The sequence below is a fragment of the Ochotona curzoniae genome, unplaced genomic scaffold (genome assembly GCF_017591425.1).
Source record: "Ochotona curzoniae isolate NIBS_2020 unplaced genomic scaffold, NIBS_Ocur_1.0 contig_3432, whole genome shotgun sequence".
In the NCBI taxonomy this organism is placed as follows: Eukaryota; Metazoa; Chordata; class Mammalia; order Lagomorpha; family Ochotonidae; genus Ochotona; species Ochotona curzoniae.
This window is the reverse complement of record NW_024465859.1, coordinates 11548578-11571510: the sequence shown is the minus strand read 5'-3', so window position 1 is coordinate 11571510 and position 22933 is coordinate 11548578. Positions and strand designations below refer to the sequence as shown.

The 22933-nt window shown below is 42.3% G+C and overlaps 1 protein-coding gene across 4 annotated transcripts in view; it reads left to right on the top strand.

Moving 5' to 3' along the window:
* FBXO3 (F-box protein 3) overlaps positions 1-22933 on the top strand; it is a 44097-nt gene that overhangs the window by 3872 nt on the left and 17292 nt on the right. For 3 of the 4 annotated variants that reach the window (XM_040980067.1, XM_040980071.1, XM_040980070.1), the window contains exons 2-6: positions 186-275; positions 3937-4100; positions 15868-15982; positions 18710-18914; positions 20308-20353. In XM_040980067.1, coding sequence (XP_040836001.1) covers positions 186-275; positions 3937-4100; positions 15868-15982; positions 18710-18914; positions 20308-20353 — 620 coding nt within the window. The remainder of the gene's footprint in view (positions 1-185; positions 276-3936; positions 4101-15867; positions 15983-18709; positions 18915-20307; positions 20354-22933) is intronic. The other variant, XM_040980069.1, reaches the window with a different exon arrangement.

The following is a 22933-nucleotide window of genomic DNA, read 5'->3' as shown; positions in this document are numbered from 1 at the left end:
GTTTTCAATACTCACTAGTTAACACAATCCACAGGTTTAGAAAATATTGTTTTGCGACTGTTAGGATAGTAAATGGGAAATAAAAGCAAAGGGTATAAAGAAAAACTTAATGAGTATTTTAACTTTTATTTTTAAATTGTTTTCTTGTTTTCTTTTATGCCAACTGTGAATGTGGTTATTGCCAGCTGTTGCTATGTCAGTCGAAGACTAAGCCAGCTCTCAAGTCATGATCCCCTGTGGAGAAGACACTGCAAAAAATACTGGCTGATATCTGAGTGAGTATACAGGAGAATGTATTCTTGCCTGAGACTTAGCCCGCCATTCCTATAACACTCATCTGTCCCAGTTATCCTCACCAACCCTTGACTCTAGTGTTGCCTTTGATGGCTGTTCATGGAGCTGCCAGTCAGTATTGATGTTCTCCATGGCTCTGTCTCTAGCCCTCCACTCATCTTCCTCTAAGAATCCCCTGTATGCTTTGTTACACTTTATAACAACTGCTGTGTGAGCCTTACTCCTAACCCTGAACCTCCATCCTTGACATCCCCACCAGACTCTTGGCTTGTTGGCACAGCTGTCAGCTGGACCTTTCTGTTGGTCGTCCCATGTGAGTTCCTGGACTTGGTCAGTGTCAACATACTGGACAGAATGGAGGTGTAGATGACAGAAGGTGGGAGTTGGGAAGGTGAAAGGATAGGTGGGAATTCTAATAGCTATCTTTGAGGGGTGTGAGATAGTGACTGAAGTTGGTCAGTAGAGGCTCATGTGTACCAATAACAGAGCTTTCACACATTGAGAGAAAGAATAGGGAAGGGAGAATTTTAACTGTGTTGCTCTGTCCTTATCTTTCACTTTGGAGATTAGTAGGTGTCAAAGTAAATCAAGAGCTAGACATATAAATATTTAGAATTATAGAGACAATTTCCAGTAATAATTGAAGTTTCCTTTGAGGGCTTTGGCCTAGAATAGAAGACCAATTTTTCATTAAGTTCTTTGTTGCTTTGGTTTTAATAATATACCCACATACTATTTATGCTAATAAAAAATGTACCTTTCTCAAGGGGGAAAAACACACTGAGTTGTTTTTTTCCCCATTCTGCATTCACAGCCTTCATGGCAGCACTGAACTCTGGTACCCACTCCGGAATCCGAAATCACCCTGATCTCCTGCCTCCACGTCTCCCCATGTGCAAGCCTCTCTGATTTTAGTTTCAGTATATTTCTTTCTCTGCTTCCTTCCTTCTACCCTTCCTTTTTCTTTCTTTACTTCCTTCCTTTCTTCCTTTTTCTCTCTTTGCTTCCTTCTTTCTTTCTTTTTTTTTTTTTTAAGATTATTTTGTTTATTTGAATAAACAGAGTTATGGAGAGAGAGATTGTCCATTTGCTGTTTTACTTCCCCCAGATGGACACAGCGGCTAGATCTAGGCCAACCCAAAGCCAGGAGTTTTTTTCCATTGTAGGATATAGGGAGCCAAGCACTTGGAGCATCTTCTGCCGTTTCCCAGGTGCATTAGCAAGGAACTGGATGGGAGGTGAAGTAGCTGAGACTTGAACTGGAACCTGTATGAGATGCTGGCTTTGTAGGAAGCAGCTTTACTTGTTACACTGCAAGCCAACCCCAGTATATTTCTTGAAACTCTTCTTTACATTTACTGTCAACGTTTGAGTTCAGTTCTTCATCATTTCTTTTTGTCCTTATGATATTTATTTGAAAGGCAGAGTGGCAGAAAGAGAGGGAGAAGTACCTCCCAGTGGTTCTAAAGACTGGGGCTGGGCCAGGCTGAAGTTAGGAGCCCAGGTGTTCCATGTGGGTGGTAGGGGCCAACTATTTGGGCCATCTTCTGCTTTTCTTTTCTGGTTGTTTTTTTGTTTTTTGTTTTTTTGAGATTTATTTATTTATTTTTATTGGTAAGGTAGATTTACAAAGAGGAGAGACAGAGAGAAAGATCTTTCAGCCACTGGTTCACCCCCCAGTTGGCCACATCAGTCAGAGCTGAGCCAATCTGAGGCCAAGAGCCAGTAGCTTCTCCCCGGTCTTCCACATGGGTATAGGTGCCCAAGGCTTTGGGCTGTCCTCTGTTTTCTCAGGCCATAAGCAGGGAGCTGGATGGGAAGTAGAGCAGCCAAGATATGAACCAGTGCCCCTATGGGATCCTGGCAGATATAAGATTTAGCCAGTAGGCTTTTGCACTGGGCCCGCTTTTACTGCTTTTCTGGGTGTATTTCTAGGGAACTGGATTAGAAGTGTTGTAGCCAAGACCCCAACTGGTACTCTGATATGGGATTCTAATGTTGTATTCAGTTGCTTAATCCACTGTGCCACAACACCGGCTCTGATTCTGTTCTTTTAACTTGGTTATAAAACCCTTCTGTAGATGTAAGCATTTGGCCTAGTGGTTAAAATACTTCCATCCCACACCCGAGTGCCTTGGTTTAATGCCTGACTCCTGACTCCAGCTGTCTGCTAATGTGGACCTTAAGGTGATGGCTCGAGTGATTGGATTTCTGTCACCAGTAAGGGAATCCTGGACTGAGTTCCCAGCTTCAGCCAGGTCAGGCTTTGGAGCACGCACCAGTGGAAGCCGTCGGTAGTGCTCTGTTCCCTAAGAATAAAGCCCTAGTGCATTGCCATAATCAGTGTATCACCTCAACATCCTCTGTCACTGCCTCATTAGACTATTAGCCTTCAAAAGAATTTGCCTTAATTTTTATGGGCTTAGTGACCAAGTGTGTGGAATACTACACAAATTAAAAATTGAATCATGTAACTACCTTAGAATTTTATGATTCTGTGGCTAATCAATGTAGATATATATGACTGATTTATTATGTCATTCAATACCAAGAATTCTAATATACTTTAAAATTTTTAATAACTTTCATGTTTTAAAATTTTAGCTAAGATACTATTCAGTTTTTTAAAGATCTATTTGATCTATTTGAAAGGCAGAATGAGAGAGACAAAAAAGAGAGAGAGAGAGAGAGAGAGAGAGAGAGAGAGGGAGGGCGAGCGAGGTCTTCCGTCCACTGGTTCACTCTCCAGTTGCTGCAGTGGGCTGGCTGGGCCAACCTGATGCCAGGAACCTGGAATGCCATCCAGGTCTAGACTCCCACATAGGTGGCAGGGGCCCAAATACTTGGACCGTCTCCTGCTGCTCTCCAGGAACATTAACGGAGAGCTGGATTGAAAGTGGAGCAGCTGGGACTCAAACTAACATTTTGGGCCCGGCACGGTGGCGCAAGTGGTTAAGGTCCTCACCTAGCACGCCCGGGATCCCATATGGGTGCCGGTTCTAATCCCGGCAGCCCTGCTTCCCTTCCAGCTCCCTGCCTGTGGCCTGGGAAAGCAGTCGAGGACGGCCCAAAGCTTTGGAACCCTGCACCCACGTGGGAGACCCGGAAGAGGCTCCTGGCTTCGGATTGGCTCAGCTCCAGCTGTTGCGCTCACTTGGGGAGTGAATCATCGGATGGAAGATCTTCCTCTCTGTCTCTCCTCTCTGTATATCCGCCTTTCCAATGAAAAAATAATAAAAATAAATCTTTAAAAAAAAAAAAAGAAAAAGAAAGTGGAGCAGCTGGGACTCAAACTAACATTTTGATATAGGATGCTAGGGGTAACTTAACCTACTATACCACAATGCCAGACCATATTTATGTATTGTATAAAAAGGTCATAAGACTTAGGAAAGCATAGGGGAAAGTCAGAAAATAAGTTTCTCATGATCCCATCTGCCAGCATTAATTTCTATTAACATTTTTGATGTGTATATCACATTTTACTTATCTAATCTAATCTTCACTCACAACTAAGATAAATTTTAAAAAGAAGACAAAAGTAATCACTAATTCCCCGTACAATATGTTGGTAAAGGTCTAGGACACTTGATAATAGCATTTCGAAAGATTTTTTACCTCTCTTTCTTTGAAACTCTTCAGGGAAGAGAAAGCACAGAAGCACCAGTGCTGGAAATCTCTCTTCATCGACACTTACTCTGACGTGGGGAGATACATCGACCACTACGCTGCTATTAAAAAGGCCTGGGATGATCTCAAGCAGTACCTGGAGCCCAGGTGTCCCCGGATGGTTTTGTCTCTGAAAGGTACTAGGAATACAGTCTCCCTTGTCCGTTGCCGTTACTGTTAGTAAGTTAGTTTAAATCAACAGAAAGAGGTTTAAAGAGATAGGTTAGCTTAAATAATGTTGAATCTCTGTTGTCAGCGTGACTTGCTAATTCAACCTTGACCATAACTGAGCACTCACATTTAGCCCAGAATGTAGGCCACTAATGTTGCTGGAAGGACCTAGGTGCTTGCTCAACCTGGGGGATGCTCAGGATAGTTTCTGAGAAGGAAAAGTTGAGCTCTGTTTAGCCTTATGTTTGTTTTATATAAAGAAACTAATAGTACTTGGACTGCGTGGCAATGATTAATTATAGTGGTTTATTTAAAATTTTTTTTTAATTTGAAAAACAGTGTTCTTTGCTATTGTCAGTATAACCAAGTGTTTTTTTTTTTTTTTTAAAGATTTATTTTTATTATTTTTTCATTGGAAAGGCGGATATACAGAGAGGAGAGACAGAGAGGAAGATCTTCCATCCGATGATTCACTCCCCAAGTGAGCGCAACGGGCCGATACTATGCCGATCCGAAGCCAGGAGCCTCTTCCGGGTCTTCCACACGGGTGCAGGTTCCCAAAGCTTTGGGCCGTCCTCAACTGCTTTCCCAGGCCACAGGCAGGGAGCTGGAAGGGAAGCGGTGCTGCCGGGATTAGAACCGGCGCCCATATGGGATCCTGGGCGTGCAAGGCGAGGACCTTTAATCACTTGCGCCACCGTGCCGGGCCCAGTATAACCAAGTGTTTTACCATCTAATGTTCGGGAAAAACCTGAGTCTTTAAGAGTGTCAGAGTAGAATAATAAAGAAAATCTATCCTTTTTTTTTTTTTTTCAAGATTTGTTTGTATTTGAAAGACGTTTAAAGAGAGAGGGAGAGGGCCGGTGCAGTAGTCTGGTGGCTAAAATCCACGTCTTGCATGTGCCAGGATCTGATACAGATGCTGGTTCTGGTCCTGGTGGCCTTGCTCCCCATCCAGCTCCCTGTTTGGCCTTGAAAAGCAGTCAAGGAAGGCCCAAAGCCCTGACCCGTGTGGGAAATCCAGGCTCCTGGCTTCAGATAGGCTCAGCTCTGGCCATTGCAGACGGTCAGAGAGTGAATCAGTGGATGGAAGTTCTTCCTCTCTGTCTCTCCTCCTCTCTTTATATCTGACTTTCCATTTTTAAAAAGAGAGAGAGACACACACTGAAAGAGTTCTTCCATTCTCTGGCTCACTCCCAAAATGGCTAGAAAAGCAGAGCTGGATCTCTCTGAAGCCAGGAGCCTGGAGCGACCTCCAGGTCTTTGATGTGAGTGTAGGGGCCTAAGCACTGGAGCCATCCTCTGCTGCTCTCGCAGACCATTAGCAGGGAGCTGGATTGGATGTGAAACAGCCAAGTCAACCTGGTGCTCACCTAGGATGCTAGAGCAGGTGGAGGCTACCGCATGACACTAGCTGAGACTACCCTTATTTTGACATTTACAGAGCAGTCCAACTAAGGTTTTAATTGAGAGCTATTTGCTACCATAATCTTCTCTGCTGTCATTATCCACTTTTCACAAGAAATGTTAGCAAGTGATTTTTATTTATTTGACTTATTAATGTCCATGAAATTGTATAGATAGGGGCCTAGCCCGGTGGCCTAGCGGCTAAAGTCCTTGCCTTGAACATACCAGGATCCCATATGGGCACCGGTTCTAATCCCAGCAGCTCCACTTCCCATCCAGCTCCCTGCTTGTGGCCTGGGAAAGCAGTCGAGGACGGCCCAAAGCCTTGGGACTCTGCATCCGCGTGGGAGACCTGGAGGAAGTTCCTGGCTCCTGGCTTCGAATCAGCACAACTCTAGCCATTGGGAGATCTTCCTCTCTGTCTCTCCCTCTCTCTCTATGTATCTGACTTTCCAATATAAATAAATAAATCTTAAAAAAAAAGAAAATAAAATACATAGATTGCAGATGTATTACTACTTGTCTGCTTTACCCTCCAAGTTAGATTGTGATTGTTTTTTTTTCAGATTTCTCTACTGAAAGGTATTCCTTAAGTGTTTTGATTTTGCTCTGCAAAAATTGAAATCACTTTTTCTCAAATGTTTTCCTCCCTTTAGAGCTAAGATATTTTTTGAAACAGCATTTCTTTTACTTTTGTATTTCCATTGTAATTTCCTACACAAATACTACTTTTATGCAGATCGTGATTGCATGACAAGGTATTTAATGCTTGAATTGCTAGTAGGAAGCACAAAGAATGATTTTGGCAGGGATAAGAAGAGTTGAGCTTTAAAGGAAAATAGCCTTATTTCATATTTTTAAAAGCTTATTTTCTTAGAAGATTGTTCACTTGGTGTGTGGGGTTAAATATTTCAAGAGGAAAATAATTCCAAAAATGAGCATTTGGTGATGATAATAGATGAGCACTTAAATAGCTATCATGAACCACAAAGGTAGGCAATTAGCTAAGCATTTTGTATTGTATCATTTAATTTGCAAAAAATCTCTGAGAGAAAGAAAGGTCATTGCTATTCTCATAAGTGCACTTTTTTTTAGTGACAGGCAGAGTTACGGAGACAGATGGAGAAAGAGAAGACATCTGCTGGTTTACTCCCCAAATGGCCGTGTAGATGAGGGCTAGGCCGGACCTTAACCAGGGGCCTGGAACTCCATGCATCTCTCCCAGGTGGATTGCTCCAAGGACTTGGGCCATTATTTGCTATTAGCAGGTTAGCAGGGAGGTGACTAGAAGCAAAGCAGCTAGAACTTGAACCGGCACTGCCATATATTGGGCTCACAGGGGTTTTAGTCTGCTAGAACGCCTGCACAAGGTGCACTACTTAAGGAATGAAAAGTTAAATAAGTTATGCTCGTAAAGCAAAAGGCAAAACCAGGATTTGAATATAGGGTGGAATCCGGAGTTACAATTTTAGCATTGGTTGAATTGAGAGATAACTTATTCTAGAATATCTTCGATTTCTTTAAGAACTTGTCCAATATTAGGACATTTAGATTATGAGAGACCCTAAACCCTAACCATAGTCCTAACTCTAAACCTAACCCTAAAACCTAACACTAAGTGTAGCCCTACCCCTTAAGAAAAAAAAGAATATGAGAATAGTTCTCCTTTTAGGTACTACATTTTTTGGGATAGGAAGTAATTTAGGATACATTGCAGCCTCTTTCTTCTTCCCATGCCCATTCTCAGGCTGCCTGCTCCCTAATCACTGTTTTTCTCTCTTTTTAAAAGATTTATTTATTTTTATTGGAAAGTCAGATTTATAGAGAGAAGAGACAGAAAGATCTCCCATCTGTGATTCACTCCCCAAGTAGCTATAACATCCTAAGTTGAGCTGATTCGAAACAAGCTAAACCCAGCAGCTTTTTCTGGGTCTCCCACGTGGGTACAGGTTCCCAAGGCTTGGGTTCATCCTCTGCTGCTTTCCCATGCCACAAACATGGAACTGGAAAGGAAGTGGAGTAGCTGGAGTGCAAACTAGTGCCCACATAGGATCCCAATGCATACAAAGCGAGGACTTTAGCCACTAGGCTGCCGTGCCGGGCCCTGCCTACTCACTGTTGCAATGCAGTGATTGTAGGTCATGTTGCCAGAAAAGTCCTGAACTGCTCCTGATTTGCTGCCAGTGCTTGTTCTGAGTCGGAACAGAGGAAAAGTTCTTGGATATTTATAATGTGGTGTCCTAGGGACTCCAGGCTTATGAATTTTACAAAACTCCGTCAGGACCCCAACTGTTCAGCTCAGGTACATGGCCTCTGAATCAATTTCAACACTGTAGGATTGGCAGATACAAATAGGCATTGGCCTTGGAAGTATTTTTATGGGACATCTTGAAAATACAATATGTTATCATTCCTATTATGTGTCTTCAAGTTTCCCTTCAGTGTTGGTTTGGGATTTTAGAATTTGAAAGGAACCTGAGAATACCTTTTTTTTTTTTCAAGATTTATTTTATTTTTATTGGAAAGTCAGATATATAGAGAGTAAGAGAGACAGAGAGGAAGATCTTTTGTCCGTTGATTCACTCCCCAAGCCACCCCCACAGCCAGAACTGCGCCAATCCGAAGCCAGGAGCCTCCTGCAGGTCTCCCACATGGGTGCAGGGTCCCAAGGCTTTGGGCTGTCCTTGACTGCTTTCCCAGGCCACAAGCAGGGAGTTGAATGGGAAGCAGGGCCGCCAGGATTAAAACCGGTGCCCATATGGGATCCCGGTACTTGCAAGGTGAGGATTTTAGCCACTAGGCTACCTCACCAGGCCCCTGAGAATACCTTTAAACAAGTGATTGGTAGGCTGTTTCAGGGAAGATGAAATATTAAGTAATAGTAAATATTTTAGACGCACATTAACTATCACAGCTATTCAGCCATGCTGTTGTTTGTGAAACAGCCATAGGCAGTCCATAAGCACATGAATATTGCTATGTCCCAGAAAAAGTTTGTTTACACAGGCTGTAGGCTGGGATTTGACCTCTTCAATTGATGATCTCTGATTTATATTAGCACTGTCATTTAACAGGTAAAAAAACATACCCAGAGAGTTTAGATGACGAGTGCAAGGTCCCATAACTAGTAAATGATGGAGGAGGAACTCCAAGCTAGGCTTCCTGGCTGCTGATAACCACTCCGTGCTGCTTCCTGTGACTAAACCAGTGGGGAAAGGCAGTGAATGAATGTCGAATGTTAATACACTTTATCAAGCATTGAAGTCTTTCTCAGTCCTCACTGTACTTCCCTCGAATAAGTGATTTTATCCTCCTTTTGTAGATGATGAAGGAAACAAAATTAAAGAAATTGAAAAACCCGATCACATGGGCAAGTAGTAGTAGAGATTTGAACCGCAGTCTTACAAATTCCATAATCGGATATCACTTCCGGCCTTTTCCCTTGTGTTAATCACATGCTTCCTCCTGGCTCTTTAACTCTGTTGTTTTTCTTACTACTTTTGTGCTTGTTTCTATTTCTCCAATAAATTTTTGATTTTTTTCATGTTACATGTTAGATAAGTAACATGTAGCATAAAACATGCTGGTTTCTCTCATTACCTATTGGTCCAGGCAGTAGTACTTGATTCCTTTTACGCTACACTTTCTTTTTATTGCACGTTTTATCTTGAAGTAATTTTAGATTTTTAGGAAAGTTGCAGATGGGTCCGAGAATTCTGTGTACCGTCGCTTGGGATCTGGAATCATCCCGCTAGGGGACATTTATCTCAAGTGCAGGTCTTCGTTGGTACATGACCATTAATAAAGTCATAGACTTCCCTTGAATTTCATCCGGTTTTCCATTAATTTCCTTTTCCTGTTCCAGGGCTCCAGTTCAGAATCCTACACTGCATTTAGTTGTCATGTCTCCCTACTGCACTCTGGTCAGTGACCGTTTTTCAATCTTTCCTTGACTTCTGTGAGTTTACTAATTTTGAGAAGCACTCACCAGGTCTTTTCTAGCAAATCTCTCAGGTTGACTTTGTCTGATGTTTCTCTTAGGCTTAGACGGGCCTTAGACTGCTTAGAAAGAACGGCGCAGAGGTGATGCATCCCTTTGAGCCCATCACCTAGGAGGGGACGTGATCTCACTAAGGGCATGAACTAAGCACTGCCCACTGCTCTCAAGTGTACTCCCGGGCGTGTTGCACTGGGCGCATGCTCATTGTGCCCTTCCCTGCATGAATATGCAAAACTGTGTTGCTTAATTTCCAAACATTTAGGGTTTTTTAGAGTGATCTTTTATATAATTTCCAGATTTATTTTTATTTACCTGGAAGACAGTTATAGATGGAGGGAGAGAGAAATGTTTAATCTGCTGGTTCACTCCTCAAATGGCTGCAATGGCCGAGGCTGGGCCAGGCCAGAACCAGGAGCCAAGAGTTTCATCCAGGACTCCCTAGTGAATGCAGGGGTCCAAGCACCTGGGCCATCCTTTACTGCTTTCTTCTACTAATTAGCAGGGAACTGGAGTCCGACATGGAATAGCTGGAACATGAACTGGTACTCATGTGGGATGCCACGCTATAGGCAGTAGGTTAACATGCTGTGCCACAATGCTGGCCTCTGTGCTTAATTCCACTATGAACAGATCATGTGAGTTCAGTCATTTAAAATTAGTTGTGACTTATTCTATGACACAGCATATGTGATATCTTTTGATAAATGTTTATGTATGCTTGAAAAAAATATTAATGTAGGTAAAATTTGTTAACCTTATTGAAATCTACACTTTTACTGTTTTGTTATTTGCTTGTCCTGTTAGTTACTGAGAGAGATATGGTAAAATCCCTCATTGTAGCTGGCAGCATTCCAAGATAGCTACCAGAATTTACACCCCCTGGCATTCATCCCTCGTATAATTATCTCTTTTTGAGTGTAGGTGCTATTGTGAATAAAATTGATTTCATTCCGCATGATCAAGTCTTGTTATATGGAAAAAGATGAAAGAGTTTATAGATGTAACTAAGGTCCCAAAATACTTAGATACAACTTAATTGTTAGTCTAGAGGAACATTATCCCAATGGGCCTGGTTTGATTACAAGAGCTTCTCAATGAGACCAGACTAGATTCTTCTGGAAGTCAGGCGGCAGGTTCGGTGTGTTTGCTGTTGGTTCTGAGGGAGCAGAGGGCTGAAAGGTCAAGAATGGCAGGTGCACTGTAGGAGCTGAACGCTCCAGCCCCACAATCGCAAGGAGCCACTCGTGAGCCTGGGTGCGATGGCAGTCCTAGTTGATGCCATGACGTCAGCCTTGTGGGGCCTGTGCCAAGGAGCCAGTTGAGTCACACCTGTGCTGGCAGAACTGTCAATACCAGTACACCTACTGTGACTGTGGATATCGTTTCTGTTTTAGTTTTGTCGTTTTATTTTGAAGCTGGGTTATAGGGTACATAAAGTTAGAATTATACTTCCTGAATAGTGAGTTTAACTTTTTGGTCATGACAGAGACCACGAGCTCTCATAAAACTGTTTGTCTTAAAATATGCTTAGGAGAGCAATTCCAGCTTTCTTTTCTGCGTCTACATTAAAGTGTGTCTTTGTATATACTTGTGTTTTGTTTTTTCTCTTGTCATTTGTGTTTTCATGAGATTACTAAGTATATTACTGTTTAGTATACTTACGCCTGTGTTGTGTCCTCAGCATATTTTATTCCATTCTCCCCTTTTATACAGTTCTTTCATTAGTTAAATCTAGACATTTAAGCATGCATCATTGACTTACTAAGGTCTAGTATAGATTAGTATTTTTACCATTTCCAGGACAATGAAAAAACCTTAGAATTATTTAAATCCAGTCACCCAATGCCTTGCATTTTATACTATAGTTTTTGTACTTTTAATTATTGACATGTTTAATATCCCTGGCAGCATTATTATTATTTTAGATTTACCTTCATATTCATCTATTTCTGGTTGCTCTTTGTTTCTCCCTGCATCTTTTTACTTCTAATAGGGATTACTTTTTTAGAATTATGTTTAGTAATTATTTTAGTAAGATACTTTTGTGACTGAATTTTTTCATACTTTGTCTAAAAAATTATACTTATTTCATCTCCACTTTTGAAGGGTATAGTCACTGGATACAAAATTCTTTTTTAAATTGTTTATTTGCTTTTTAATATTGCTTATGTAACTGAGAGGGATGCATGCCCATGGGGGCCTATGATCAGCGTGGAGAGGCTCAGATATGGAGGAAAGTAGGTGGGACAAATGTTTCACATTTTTTTTCTTCTGTGTCTGCAGGGAAGGAGAGGGAAGGGGCTGCTCCTTACTGTCAAACTACATTAGCACCTGGGACAGAGACAGTCATTTGATAACACCTTAGAAACCTCAATGTGAGGAAAAGTGTTCCAAGGGTGTTACTTGAGTGGTAACAACTTGATTTTTCCCTGTGGCAGGGATCTGAGAAGTAGTAGGCTTCATTACTCATGGTTGAAAAAAATCTTTCCTAGGTCTACTGACTGACCAAGTCTACCTCAGTGTGCATCCATAGACTTAGACACTTGCTGTAAAGCTTGGCCAAGAGAGTTGCTCAAACTGTTCTGCTTTTTATTCTCTGATGAGGCAGTCAACATCCCCTGCTAACTTAGATGAGCTGGCTGTCATGTCCTCCACCTGCATGTGGGCATGGTGTCTACTGCTTAGTCATCAGCCACTGTGGTGGCCCAGTCTCAATACACATACTCCAAGGCCAAAGCACACATCCTGTGATTTTTCCCTGTGGCCAGGGTCTGAGTCTAGAGATGCCATCTGGTTTCCCCCAATTAAACTGTTCTGTCTCGGCTCCCTTGCCTGCCTCTGAGTGCAGTGGCCCAGGCCATGGAAGATCCTTGTCAAATACCCTCAGCTGCTCCCACCCCAGTCTGTCCCCAGACCCTATTCTTCAGGCATTCTACAGCTCCTTTCTACCCCCACTGCACCCCTGCCTGGGGTGCGGGGTGGAGGGGGTGTAGCTCAGTGTTCCTGCTCTCCCCACGTATGTAAAAATAAGAATAATTTTAGAAAGAATAGGCAACTATGCGGGCACACTGGAATAGTTAACACTAATGTGGTATAACTAGACCCAGAATGCTTGCCAGCTACTGCCTGCTTTTCTCTCAGCAATGGGACACCTGCTTAGGTACTAAGCAGCCTAGGCAGGTGCCTGCAGCTGGGGTGGATACAGAATTCTAGTCACCGCTCTAAACATATCGCTCCTCTGACTTCCGTTGTTTTCTGTTGAGAATTTTGCTGTCCTAACTGTTGTTCCTTTAAAGAGAATTATGTACTTTTTTTTTCCTTGCTCTGGCTGCTTTTAAGAATCTTCTTAGTCTTTGATTTTTATCAGTTTTCTGGGTTTTATCAGTTAATTATCTTCATTAGGGCTATGCTTCTTGCATTGTGATTTGGAGTTTTTGTCATTTCTGGAAAATTCTGTGATATTATATCTTCAAACACCACTTTCACCCCATTCTGTCTTCCCTCTCATTCTAGGCTTTAATGATTTCAAAATGTATTTATTTGAAAGGCTCAGAAAGAAAGAGAGATCCCATCCACTAGTCTAATTCCCAGACAATGTCAGAAGTGCAGGAACAAAAACCAGGGGCTGGGAACCCAGTTGAGTCTCCCACACGAGTTGCAGAAGCTCGATTACTTAAGCATCACCAGCAGCCTTCCCAGGAGCCATATGAACAGGAAACCGGAGTCAGGCACTTGGAGTTGCTGTATAACCTAGACAGTCTGATGTTTAGGCCACTAGGCCAAGTGCCTGCTCGACAGTAAATTCTTAGTTTCAATTATGATATATTTTTAGTCTTAAGATTTCCATTTGATTAATTTAAAAAATGTTAAGGGTCAGCAACTGTATTAGGTTTATATTTTTATTTGTTTTTTGAGAGTCAGCGTGATCTCCCAGTCTACTGATTCGCTTCCAGATTCCTGCAGTCCACGTCTTCCCAATGAGCGTCGGGCCCAGTCTCTTAAAGTGTCACTGCCAGCTCCCACAGGGTCTGCACTAGAAGGAAGCTGCAGTCAGGGGCTGGAGCCCAGTGCTGAACCTGGGGCCCTGATATGGGCATGGGCGTCTTAACCACTAACCACCAGGCAAATACCTGCCCCTCGCTTTATGAGTTTTAGTTTATTCCTAAAAGTCTCTCTTGTCATTTATTTTGCTGAATATTTCAACTGTGATAGTTTTGAAATTTTTGTTTACTAGAGGTCAGCATTGACATGGTGGCCAAAGCCACGGCCTGTGATGTCAGCAACCTATATGGGTGCTGGTTTGAGTCCAGGATGCTCTACTTCCAAACCAGCTCCATGCTAATGGCCTAGAAAGAGCAGCAGAAGATAGCCCAAGAATTTAGACCCCTGCCAGCCCTGTGGGAGACCTGGGTGAAGCTGCTGGCTCCTGGCTTCAGCCTGGCCGGGTGCTGGCCGTTACAGCCATCTGGGAAGTGAACCAATGAATGGAAGCTGTTTCTCTGTGTGTATTAGTTACTCTTTCAAATAAATAAAGCTTTTTTTTTTTTAAAGCTTATGTTTATTAATTTCAGTAGCTGGATATATTATGGATTTGATTCTAGTGGTTTTTTTTTTTTTTTTCTCCTTCATGAAATCTAGTGTCTATATAAGCTTAGAGTTTTGGTGAAATTTTTTTGATTGATTGATTGTTAGACACAGTTTTTTAGTTTTGCAGTATGTTCTCCTCGAGACTGGCTGGAGTTTTCCCAGTGGCTTGTCAATGGCTGATGTACCCTGTTTCAAGCAGGGGTTGGTGGAGTAGGAAACTGACCTTTAACCTTTGAGAGGAACAATCTATCTTTAGTTTACCCTTATTCCTAGGACATGGCCCTAGGTTTTACCACGCCTCTTTCTCCTTTGTGGACTCTGAACTTAGCGTTTTGACCCTCCAGCCTGTGGTTATGTAATGCTCTTCTCATCTCCCCCTCGGTGATTTTCCAAAGGGCTTTAAAACAAATTGCTGTGCTCATTGTTTAGTGAGAGGTTTGGTCCAGCAACCTGGTAAGCCTTGCTGGACGTGGATCTTTTTTTTTTTTTTTTTTTTTTTTGGTATTTGTTATTATTTCCTGCTTTTTAAAGCTATAATACTTGGGCATGGTGTAGTAGCTCAGCGGCTGGAGTCCTCGCCTTGCACGCACTGGGATTCCACATGGGTGCCAATTCTAATCCCAGCAGCCCTGCTTCCTATTCAACTCCCTGCTTGCGGCCTGTGAAAGTAATTGAGGACAGCCCAAAGCCTTGGGACCCTGCACCTGCATGGGACACTTGAAGGAGGCTCCTGGCTCCTGGGTTCAGATTGGCTCAGCTCCAGCCAATTTGGTCACTTGGGGAGTGGATCATCAGATGGAGGATCTTCCTCTCTGTCTCTCCTCTTCTGTATATCTGCCTTTCCAATAAAAATGAATAAATTTTTATTTTTAAAAAAGCTACAGTACTCATACATGGCAAATTTACAGATGTGCAAAATAGAATCTGCGTCAATAGCTTCTTCATAGCATGAATCAATCTATACCTCATGTTCTATATTTCCCATCAAGAACACTACAGTTCCTGAGCAGTGCCACCTTAGAGAGCTTCTGGAGGGATGTTTTGCTTTTGTTTTTGAGATGTAAATGTTTATTTGGAAGAGTTAGATTGAGAGGGAGGAGAGCACGTGCATAAGACACAGAGATGGAGAGATCTTTGATTTGCTGGCTGATTCCTCCAATGACTGCTAAGGCTAGGGCTGGGCTAGGCTGAACCAAGGACCTGAAACTCCATCTGGATCTCCCATGTGGGTGCAGGAGCCCAAGCACTTAGGCCCTCTTCTGGTGCTTCGCCTGGTGCACTAGCATGGAGCTGGACCTGAAGCAGAGCCATCAGGACTCCAAGTGCTGCTCATATGAGATGCCCATGTTGCTGACTTAACTTGCCATACCACAGTGCCAGCCACTATTTATTGTTGTTGTTGCTGTTGTTTTTAAACAAGCAAAGCAGGATGAATATATTAGATTCAGAGAAATGGGATCTACTCCAAGGCTTGTGTTGTGATGTGTAAGAGCTGTTATAAATCTCACTGGCCCCCACCTTCCCATGTTGACTAAGTGCTAATGTTTTCCCTGTTGAGAGAAATTTGCTTGCTCAGAATTTCAAATTAATTTCCAATTCATCTTCCCATCTTTCAGCCATGCATTTTGCACAAACTTCATTTATTCTGAGATTGTTTCCTAGGTTAGCAGGGGGCTTATGTTTCGTTTCCAGTATAAACGCTTAGTATTTCTTCACAATTTTTTTCTGTGCATCTGCAGAGGGCGCTCGAGAGGAAGATCTGGACGCTGTGGAAGCTCAGATTGGCTGCAAGCTTCCCAATGACTACCGGTGTTCCTATCGGATCCACAACGGGCAGAAGCTAGTGGTGCCTGGGTAAGATGGTCTATGTTTATATTTAATGATGCAGGTTATCTTCAGGGATGAAAGGAAATATGTCATGTTTATATCATAACAGATTAAAGGAGTGTAGGAATTCCTGCTTCTTCATAGAAGTCTGTAAAACCAAAATCTGTAGCTCACTTAGATTTTTTCAGAGTAAATGTCTCAGAAACTATCATTCTTATCAACACGTCAGGTTTTTTTTTTTAAGATTTATTTTTATTGGAAAGTTAGATATATAGAGAAGAGGAGAGACAGAGAAGATCTTCCGTCCGATGGTTCACTCCCCACAACAGCCATAGCTATGCAATCCAAAGCCAGGAACCTGGAGCTGCTTCTAGATCTCCTGCATGGTTCAGGATCCCAAGGCTTTGAGCTGTCCCCGACTGCTTTCCCAGGCCACAAGCAGGGAGCAGATGGGAAACAGGACTGCTGGGATTAGAACCGGCACCTATATAGGATCCTGGCATGTTCAAGGTGAGGACTCCAGCTGCTAGGTCACGGCGCTGGGCCCAACACGTCTTTATAGTTAAAGTTTGGAGTTCAGGGCAATAGGCCCTAAGATGAATATGTGTGATTGTATGTGTATTTTAAGATTTACCTATTTTTATTTGAAAGGCAGGTTTAGAGAGAGAGAGAGATTGTGCATTCGCTGGTTTACTCATGAAATGGCTACAGTGGCCGGAGTTGGGCTGGCCTGAAGCCAGGAGCAAAGAGATTCCTCTGGGTCATCTGCATGGGTGCAAGGACCCAAAGACCTAGACCATCCTATGCTGCTTTCCCAGGCACATTAGCAGGGAGCTGGATTGGAAGTAGAGTAGCCAGGACTCAAACTGACCCCCACATGGGATGCCAGCACCACATGCAGAGGCCTGATTCACTACAACACTACATGCATCCAAATATATCTATATATATATTTTTAAAGATTTATTTTCTTTTTATTGGAAAGGCGGATATACAGAGAGGAGAAACAGAGAGGAAGATCTTCCATCTGATGATTCACTCCCCAGGCGGCTGCAACAGCTGGAGCTGAGCCAATCCAAAGCCAGGAGCCTCTTCTGGGTCTCCCATGCGGGTGCAGGGTCCCAAAGCTTTGGGCCGTCCTCGACTGCTTTCCCGGGCCACAGGCAGGGAGCTGGATGAGAAGCGGGGCTGCCAGCGCCCATATGGGATCCTGGGTGTGTAAGGCGAGGACCTTAACCACTGCGCCATCGCGCCAGGCCCTATATATATATATATATTTTTAAGATTTATTTATTTTTATTGCAAAGTCAGATATACAGAGATGAGGAGAGGCAGAAAGATCTTCTGTCCGATGATTCACTCCCCAAGTGGCCACAACAGCTGATGCTGCCCAAAGCCTTGGGACCCTGCACCCACGTGGGAACCCTGGAGGAGGTTCCTAGTTCCTGGCTTCGGATCAGCGCAGCTCCAGCTGTTGCTGATCCTGTATGCAGACCCAGATGGGTCTGCTCCTTTTGTGCTGTTGTGGAGGAAGTAGTTTCAGGGGTGCTGTGCCTGTGAAATGCTCAGGAGGGTTTGCAGCTGCTCCCGCTGGGACCCAGCATTCCTTTGTGCGTGGAGAAGCAGGTGAAGCTCTGTCCTGACTTCCAGAGAAGCCTCGAGGTGGTCATGGAACGATGGCAGCAGACGTGAGAAATCAGAGGCCAGGGGTCTGAAATAGAATCAGCTAGGAGGAAGTGGACAAGCCTAAGTATTGCTGGCTCTTCCTGTCAAAATGACACTGAAACTCAGCCATATTTCAAGAGCAGGAAAAGAGACTTTTCTTAAAAGGATTGAGGAAGATAGCTCATGAATTCCAACATAGGCTTTTTATCCAGTTGTGGCCCAGGCAATGAGGCTCAAGGTAGCAGTCTCGCCAGGGGTCGCCGGGTTCTTTGGAACTTGTATTGCCATCTTGTAATGTGTAGTAAGATTAATATATACCACACTCAGTCCAGGTTTGTGGAAATTTGGACATATTTATGCTGTCTGCATGTTTGGGTGAACTACAGGTCATTTTGAGATGAAGATTTCAGGGAGAATTTGCCCTTTAAATCAGCTGTATATATATATATTGCAGGACAGTGGCAAATCAATAAATCGTGGCAAGGTGGTTCATGAAAGCAATAAAATAAAGAGAATTTCTTTTTAAGAGCTTGATATTTAGCTGTTTGGAAAAATACAATTTTCAGGTCCAATGCAGTAGCATAGCAGCTAAATTCCTTGCCTTGCAAGCACCAGGATCCCATATGGGCGCTGTTTTGTGTCCTGGCTGCTCTACTTCCTGTACAGCTTCTTGCCTGTGGCCTGGGAAAGCAGTTGAGGATGACCTAAAATCTTGTGACCCTTCAACCACGCGGTAGACCTGGAAAAAGCTCCAGGCTCCTGGCTTCTGGCTCCTGGCTGAAGATGGGTTCAGCTCCAGCTGTTGTGAGCAGTTGGAAAGTGAAACAGCAGATGGAAGATCTTCCTCTCTATCACTCCTTCTCTCTGTAAATCTCACTTTCCAATAAAAAATAAACAAATCTTAAAGAAAAGAAAAAGAAACAAACAAAAAAAAATTATAGTGTTGTGGGGAATTCCCAGTTAGAAGTGTTAAGCTTATCAGTTCTTGCAAAGTTGTCAGCGTGAAATTGTTATTGGTCAAGTAGGTGAAGGGCAGTGGTTTGCTTGCAGCTTCAGCTTGTTACATTTTTGAATCCGTATCCTCCTCAGGTTGTTGGGAAGTATGGCACTGTCCAACCACTATCGCTCGGAAGATCTGCTAGACGTTGACACAGCTGCTGGGGGCTTCCAGCAGAGACAGGGCCTTAAGTACTGCCTGCCTTTAACTTTCTGCATACACACTGGTTTGAGCCAATACATAGCAGTGGAAGCTGCAGAGGGCCGGAACAAGAATGAAGTTTTCTATCAGTGCCCAGTAAGTAGGAGTGTATTTAAATGTAGCTTTAAAATATGTTGTGTTGATTGAATAATTCATGTGTGTTAGGTACTATCAGGGTCATAGAATGAATATAGAGCATGATGCATTTAAATTTTAGGGCTGTTTTAACTAGAGAACTAATGTTCTGGCGTAAGGTATAGAAAGGCAAAAAAATTGTATCACTGGATTAAATTGGGGCTGCTGTAGATACAGAAGTTAACTCATACAAAGATATGGGTTAAAAGCATTTAAGCAAAAGTAATAAGCTCTTTATTGGAGTAACTAAATGTATGTCTCTACTTTTATAAAAATTTCACTTTTGGAATATTTGGATTCAAGTTCTGAGTTCAATAGAAACTTCCTTAATGTTTTTCCTTCTGATTTTAGTAGAACCACTGAAAATATAGTAGTGGCATTCATTGTTAGTTTTTGAAGATTTGTTTGCTTATTTACTTGAAAGGCAAGCAACAGAGAGAGAGGGAGTGACAGAGAGAGTGAGAGAGAGAGATCTTCAATCCATTGGCTAACTACTAAGATGGCCCCAACAAATGGAATCAGGAACTCCTTGTTGGCCTTCCACATGAGTGGCAGGGCCCAAGCACTTGGACTGTCTTCCCTCATCTTCCCAGTTGCATTAACAGCAAGATGGATCAGAAGCAGAGAACAGGAAGCAGTGTCCTGACATAGACTGACGTCATAAGCAGTGGCTTGACCAAACACACCACCTTGCTGGCCCCAAAATATTCATTTTTATGTTTCGTTTCCAGCAGTTTCTCAACTGCACAGCCTCTTCATTTCTGCCTCAGTGTGGTTTTTTAATGCAAAAGAAGTAAAATAGAAGAGGCTTTGCACAGTTTTCCATGACATTTTACTTTGTATAACATTTGCAAAATTTAGAGTTTTCATAGCGTTTAATTTTTTTAAACATTGACTTTTATCTCATTTTTTTCTTTTGGCCTGATGTTTCTAGAAAGTTGGTAGGATGTTGGCTCAGTCTCCCCGCTTACTGAAAGACAAGACTGACTTGGAATTGCTGAGGTCATTTGATCCTGAATTATTTCTTAAGGTGGCATGTTCCATAAATTCTCATTCTAGTGATTTCCTGAAGGACAATGTCCTTAGGTCACTGTCACAGTAATAGGATGCCAGGACTGTTAGTTCATTGAGAAGTGCTTGGTACTCATTTCAGGACTTGTGTGTAGGCTCTGAAAGAACTCTTTGTGTAAAAGCGCCCCTTTATGGCAGTCATTGGAGCAGAAACTGGAAGTGTGAGAAATATTAGAGAATTGTTGTTACCCTGAGGATCTTTTTATCAGCTTTGCTTAAAAGAAGATGTGAATAATGAACAATGAAAATCTAATTTATCAATTATGTTCCTTTTCTTACCTAGGACCAAATGGCTCGGAATCCAGCCGCTATTGACATGTTTATCATAGGTAGGAGAAAAACTTTTTTTTTTTATTTTCACTTCCTTTAGGTTAAAAAAAATCTTTTTAGTTGGAAAACTTTTTGAGCCTCCAGCAGATTTTATACCTGTTTTAGGAGGCTTGCTGGTGCATGAAGCATGACATCTGGGCTCTCATTAGGACAGTTCTTGTGTTTTGCTTGAATTTTGTGTATTTGAATGAAGCCGTGTGTTTTAGGACTCCTCTGTAGACTAGTAAAATGCATAGAATTGTCACGATCTTAACACAAACTTGTAACTTGCATTTTTCCTTAATTGGATATGGCGATACATAAAGCATTTTTCTCCTTTTCCTCTTTTGCTGCTAATATTATGGTATATAGGATGAAATCACATTAGAAACCTCTTGGGAGTGATAGTCTTCAGAGTAAAGTTTTATTGCCTTTAAAGAGGGTAGCATAGGTTTTTTTTTTTGTTTGTTTGTTTTTGGGTTTTTTTTGTAGTCATTTATTATACAAATATTTGTCACCAAGGTATCACAAAGAGGTCACAAAGTAGGCTTAGTTTAATTCACAAATAAATCCTGTGAAAACACATATTTTACCTTTGCAATTTACAATCTTCATATAAATTTAAAGCAGTTAAGCAACACATGAAACTATGCTGGTTAAAAAAAAAAAAACTGCAGTTTAACTCAGATGTCAGACATTTGTGAAATTAAAGTCCCTGTTGGAGAAATACTACAGAATTTGTAGAATTCGTAACCTGTTACAGTATTATTTCCCTTTATGAAAGCATCTTGATGAAACAAGCTAGCAAGAGCATGAATGTTAGAGATTGTGGTGTGCTACTTTCCCTGAGTGTCTTGGTTTCTATAAGGATTGCAGATAAGAATGGCCAGGTCACAAGTGAGGCACAGGTCAGGCAACAGGTCACACAGCTGATGGGATGCGCCCCTGGGAGCACACAGATGATGGCTGCACCCCTGGCGTGGCCAGCGGGAGCATAGATGATGGGCCATGCCCCCTGGTGTGGTCCCAGGGCCATGGGGATCACTCTGCCTGCTCCAACTGGCATTACATCCCCTGAGCCACTGTCAGACACCAGACGATAGACCAAATGAAGAAGAGCAATTGCAGCCATGAATAAATACAGCATTTCTAAGTGGACCTGAATACTGTATATATCAGACTGTGGCTAATGCAACAGAAAAAAATAGATGCATGTAAAAAAAAAAAAGAAGAAGAAAATTTTCAGAAAAGCTGGAGCTTTGAAAAAGTTAAGGATCACATACTATCCTAAAATTTAGGAATGAGAGGTTGGCTCCAGTCACCAAGAAGCAGGGTTGATAGGCAAGTCATCTTAATCTAAATTTCAGAAAAAGCTTAGAAAGAAAATCACTAGATCCTAATTAAGTAAAAATGATTATAAGTTGATGCTTAGACATAGGCATTCAAATTTCAAAAAAGTATGTCTCTGTGATTCTTAAACATACTTGTTCCTGGTATATTTTTACCTGATCATTAATTGCAATTGTATGTGCAATGTGTATGTATAGATAGATATAGATAAATCTGTGTATATATGCTTATAAGTGATGAAACACTTTATTCAAAAAGATGATAATCAGGGAAAGTTGGAAGAAAGGGCTTGCTGGAACATGTGTCTTCATTTCCAATATACTGAGTTCCTTGGTGGCTTATCCCATCAGGGCACTACATATTTCAGATAACATCTAGTTAGATGTAGGGAAGCCTCTACCGTAGACAGGATTTTTACCACCATTCTCGGCATCCCAAAGACAGATAGCAAAGACCTGCTTAACTGTACTTCGCCTCCACCTTCAGGAAACCTTCATTATAAACTGGTTTCAAAAAAGCTGACAACCATTACCTTCCAAAAGCCAATAATCACATAATCTCTTAAATCTTAAAGGGGGTATCATAGGCTTTTAAAAACCTTTCATTTGTAAACCGTTGTTCATCTAGTTTTGTTTTGCCTAGACTGCACACATTGTTGGCTCGTATTTTGACCTCCCCATATGTTAAATTTAAGGGCCCTTGCAGAGTGGGCCATCTGCATGTGACTGTTTTCTAACCAGAACATTGACTGGGGCCTCTGTTCCGTGAGATGGCACACCCAGGTTTGTAATGTACTTCAGGAAGACCCTCACCCTTACCTACTGAATTATAAAAATAAAACTTCAAATTGAGCTCTCAACTCGCACTCAGCCTGACGCACATGCTTTTTCAGGTAAGCACCTTTGGAGGCTGTGTTGATGCCCTGTGTCTTTTCTGGCACTTGTATGTGCCATGCTCTTGGGACCTCTAACCCAGGAGTGCCGCTCAGTTTAGGAACCCACCCACCACAGGGCCAAGGTCTGACAGTGCTCTGTGGCAGTAGGGTTCCTCCAAGAGCAAGAGGCAAAGCGAGGGGCCTAAAGGACACTGAGAGGACCTAAGGTTGGAGGTTGATGGTGAGAGGAGAGAGAAAGCGGGTTCCTCAAAGCTGCCTTGACAGAGCCCCAGGACTAGCAAAGAGTCTGCAAATCATGGCCTCATTTTTTTTAAGCCTGCCCAACAACATAGAAATTGCATCTTTAAAAAAAAAA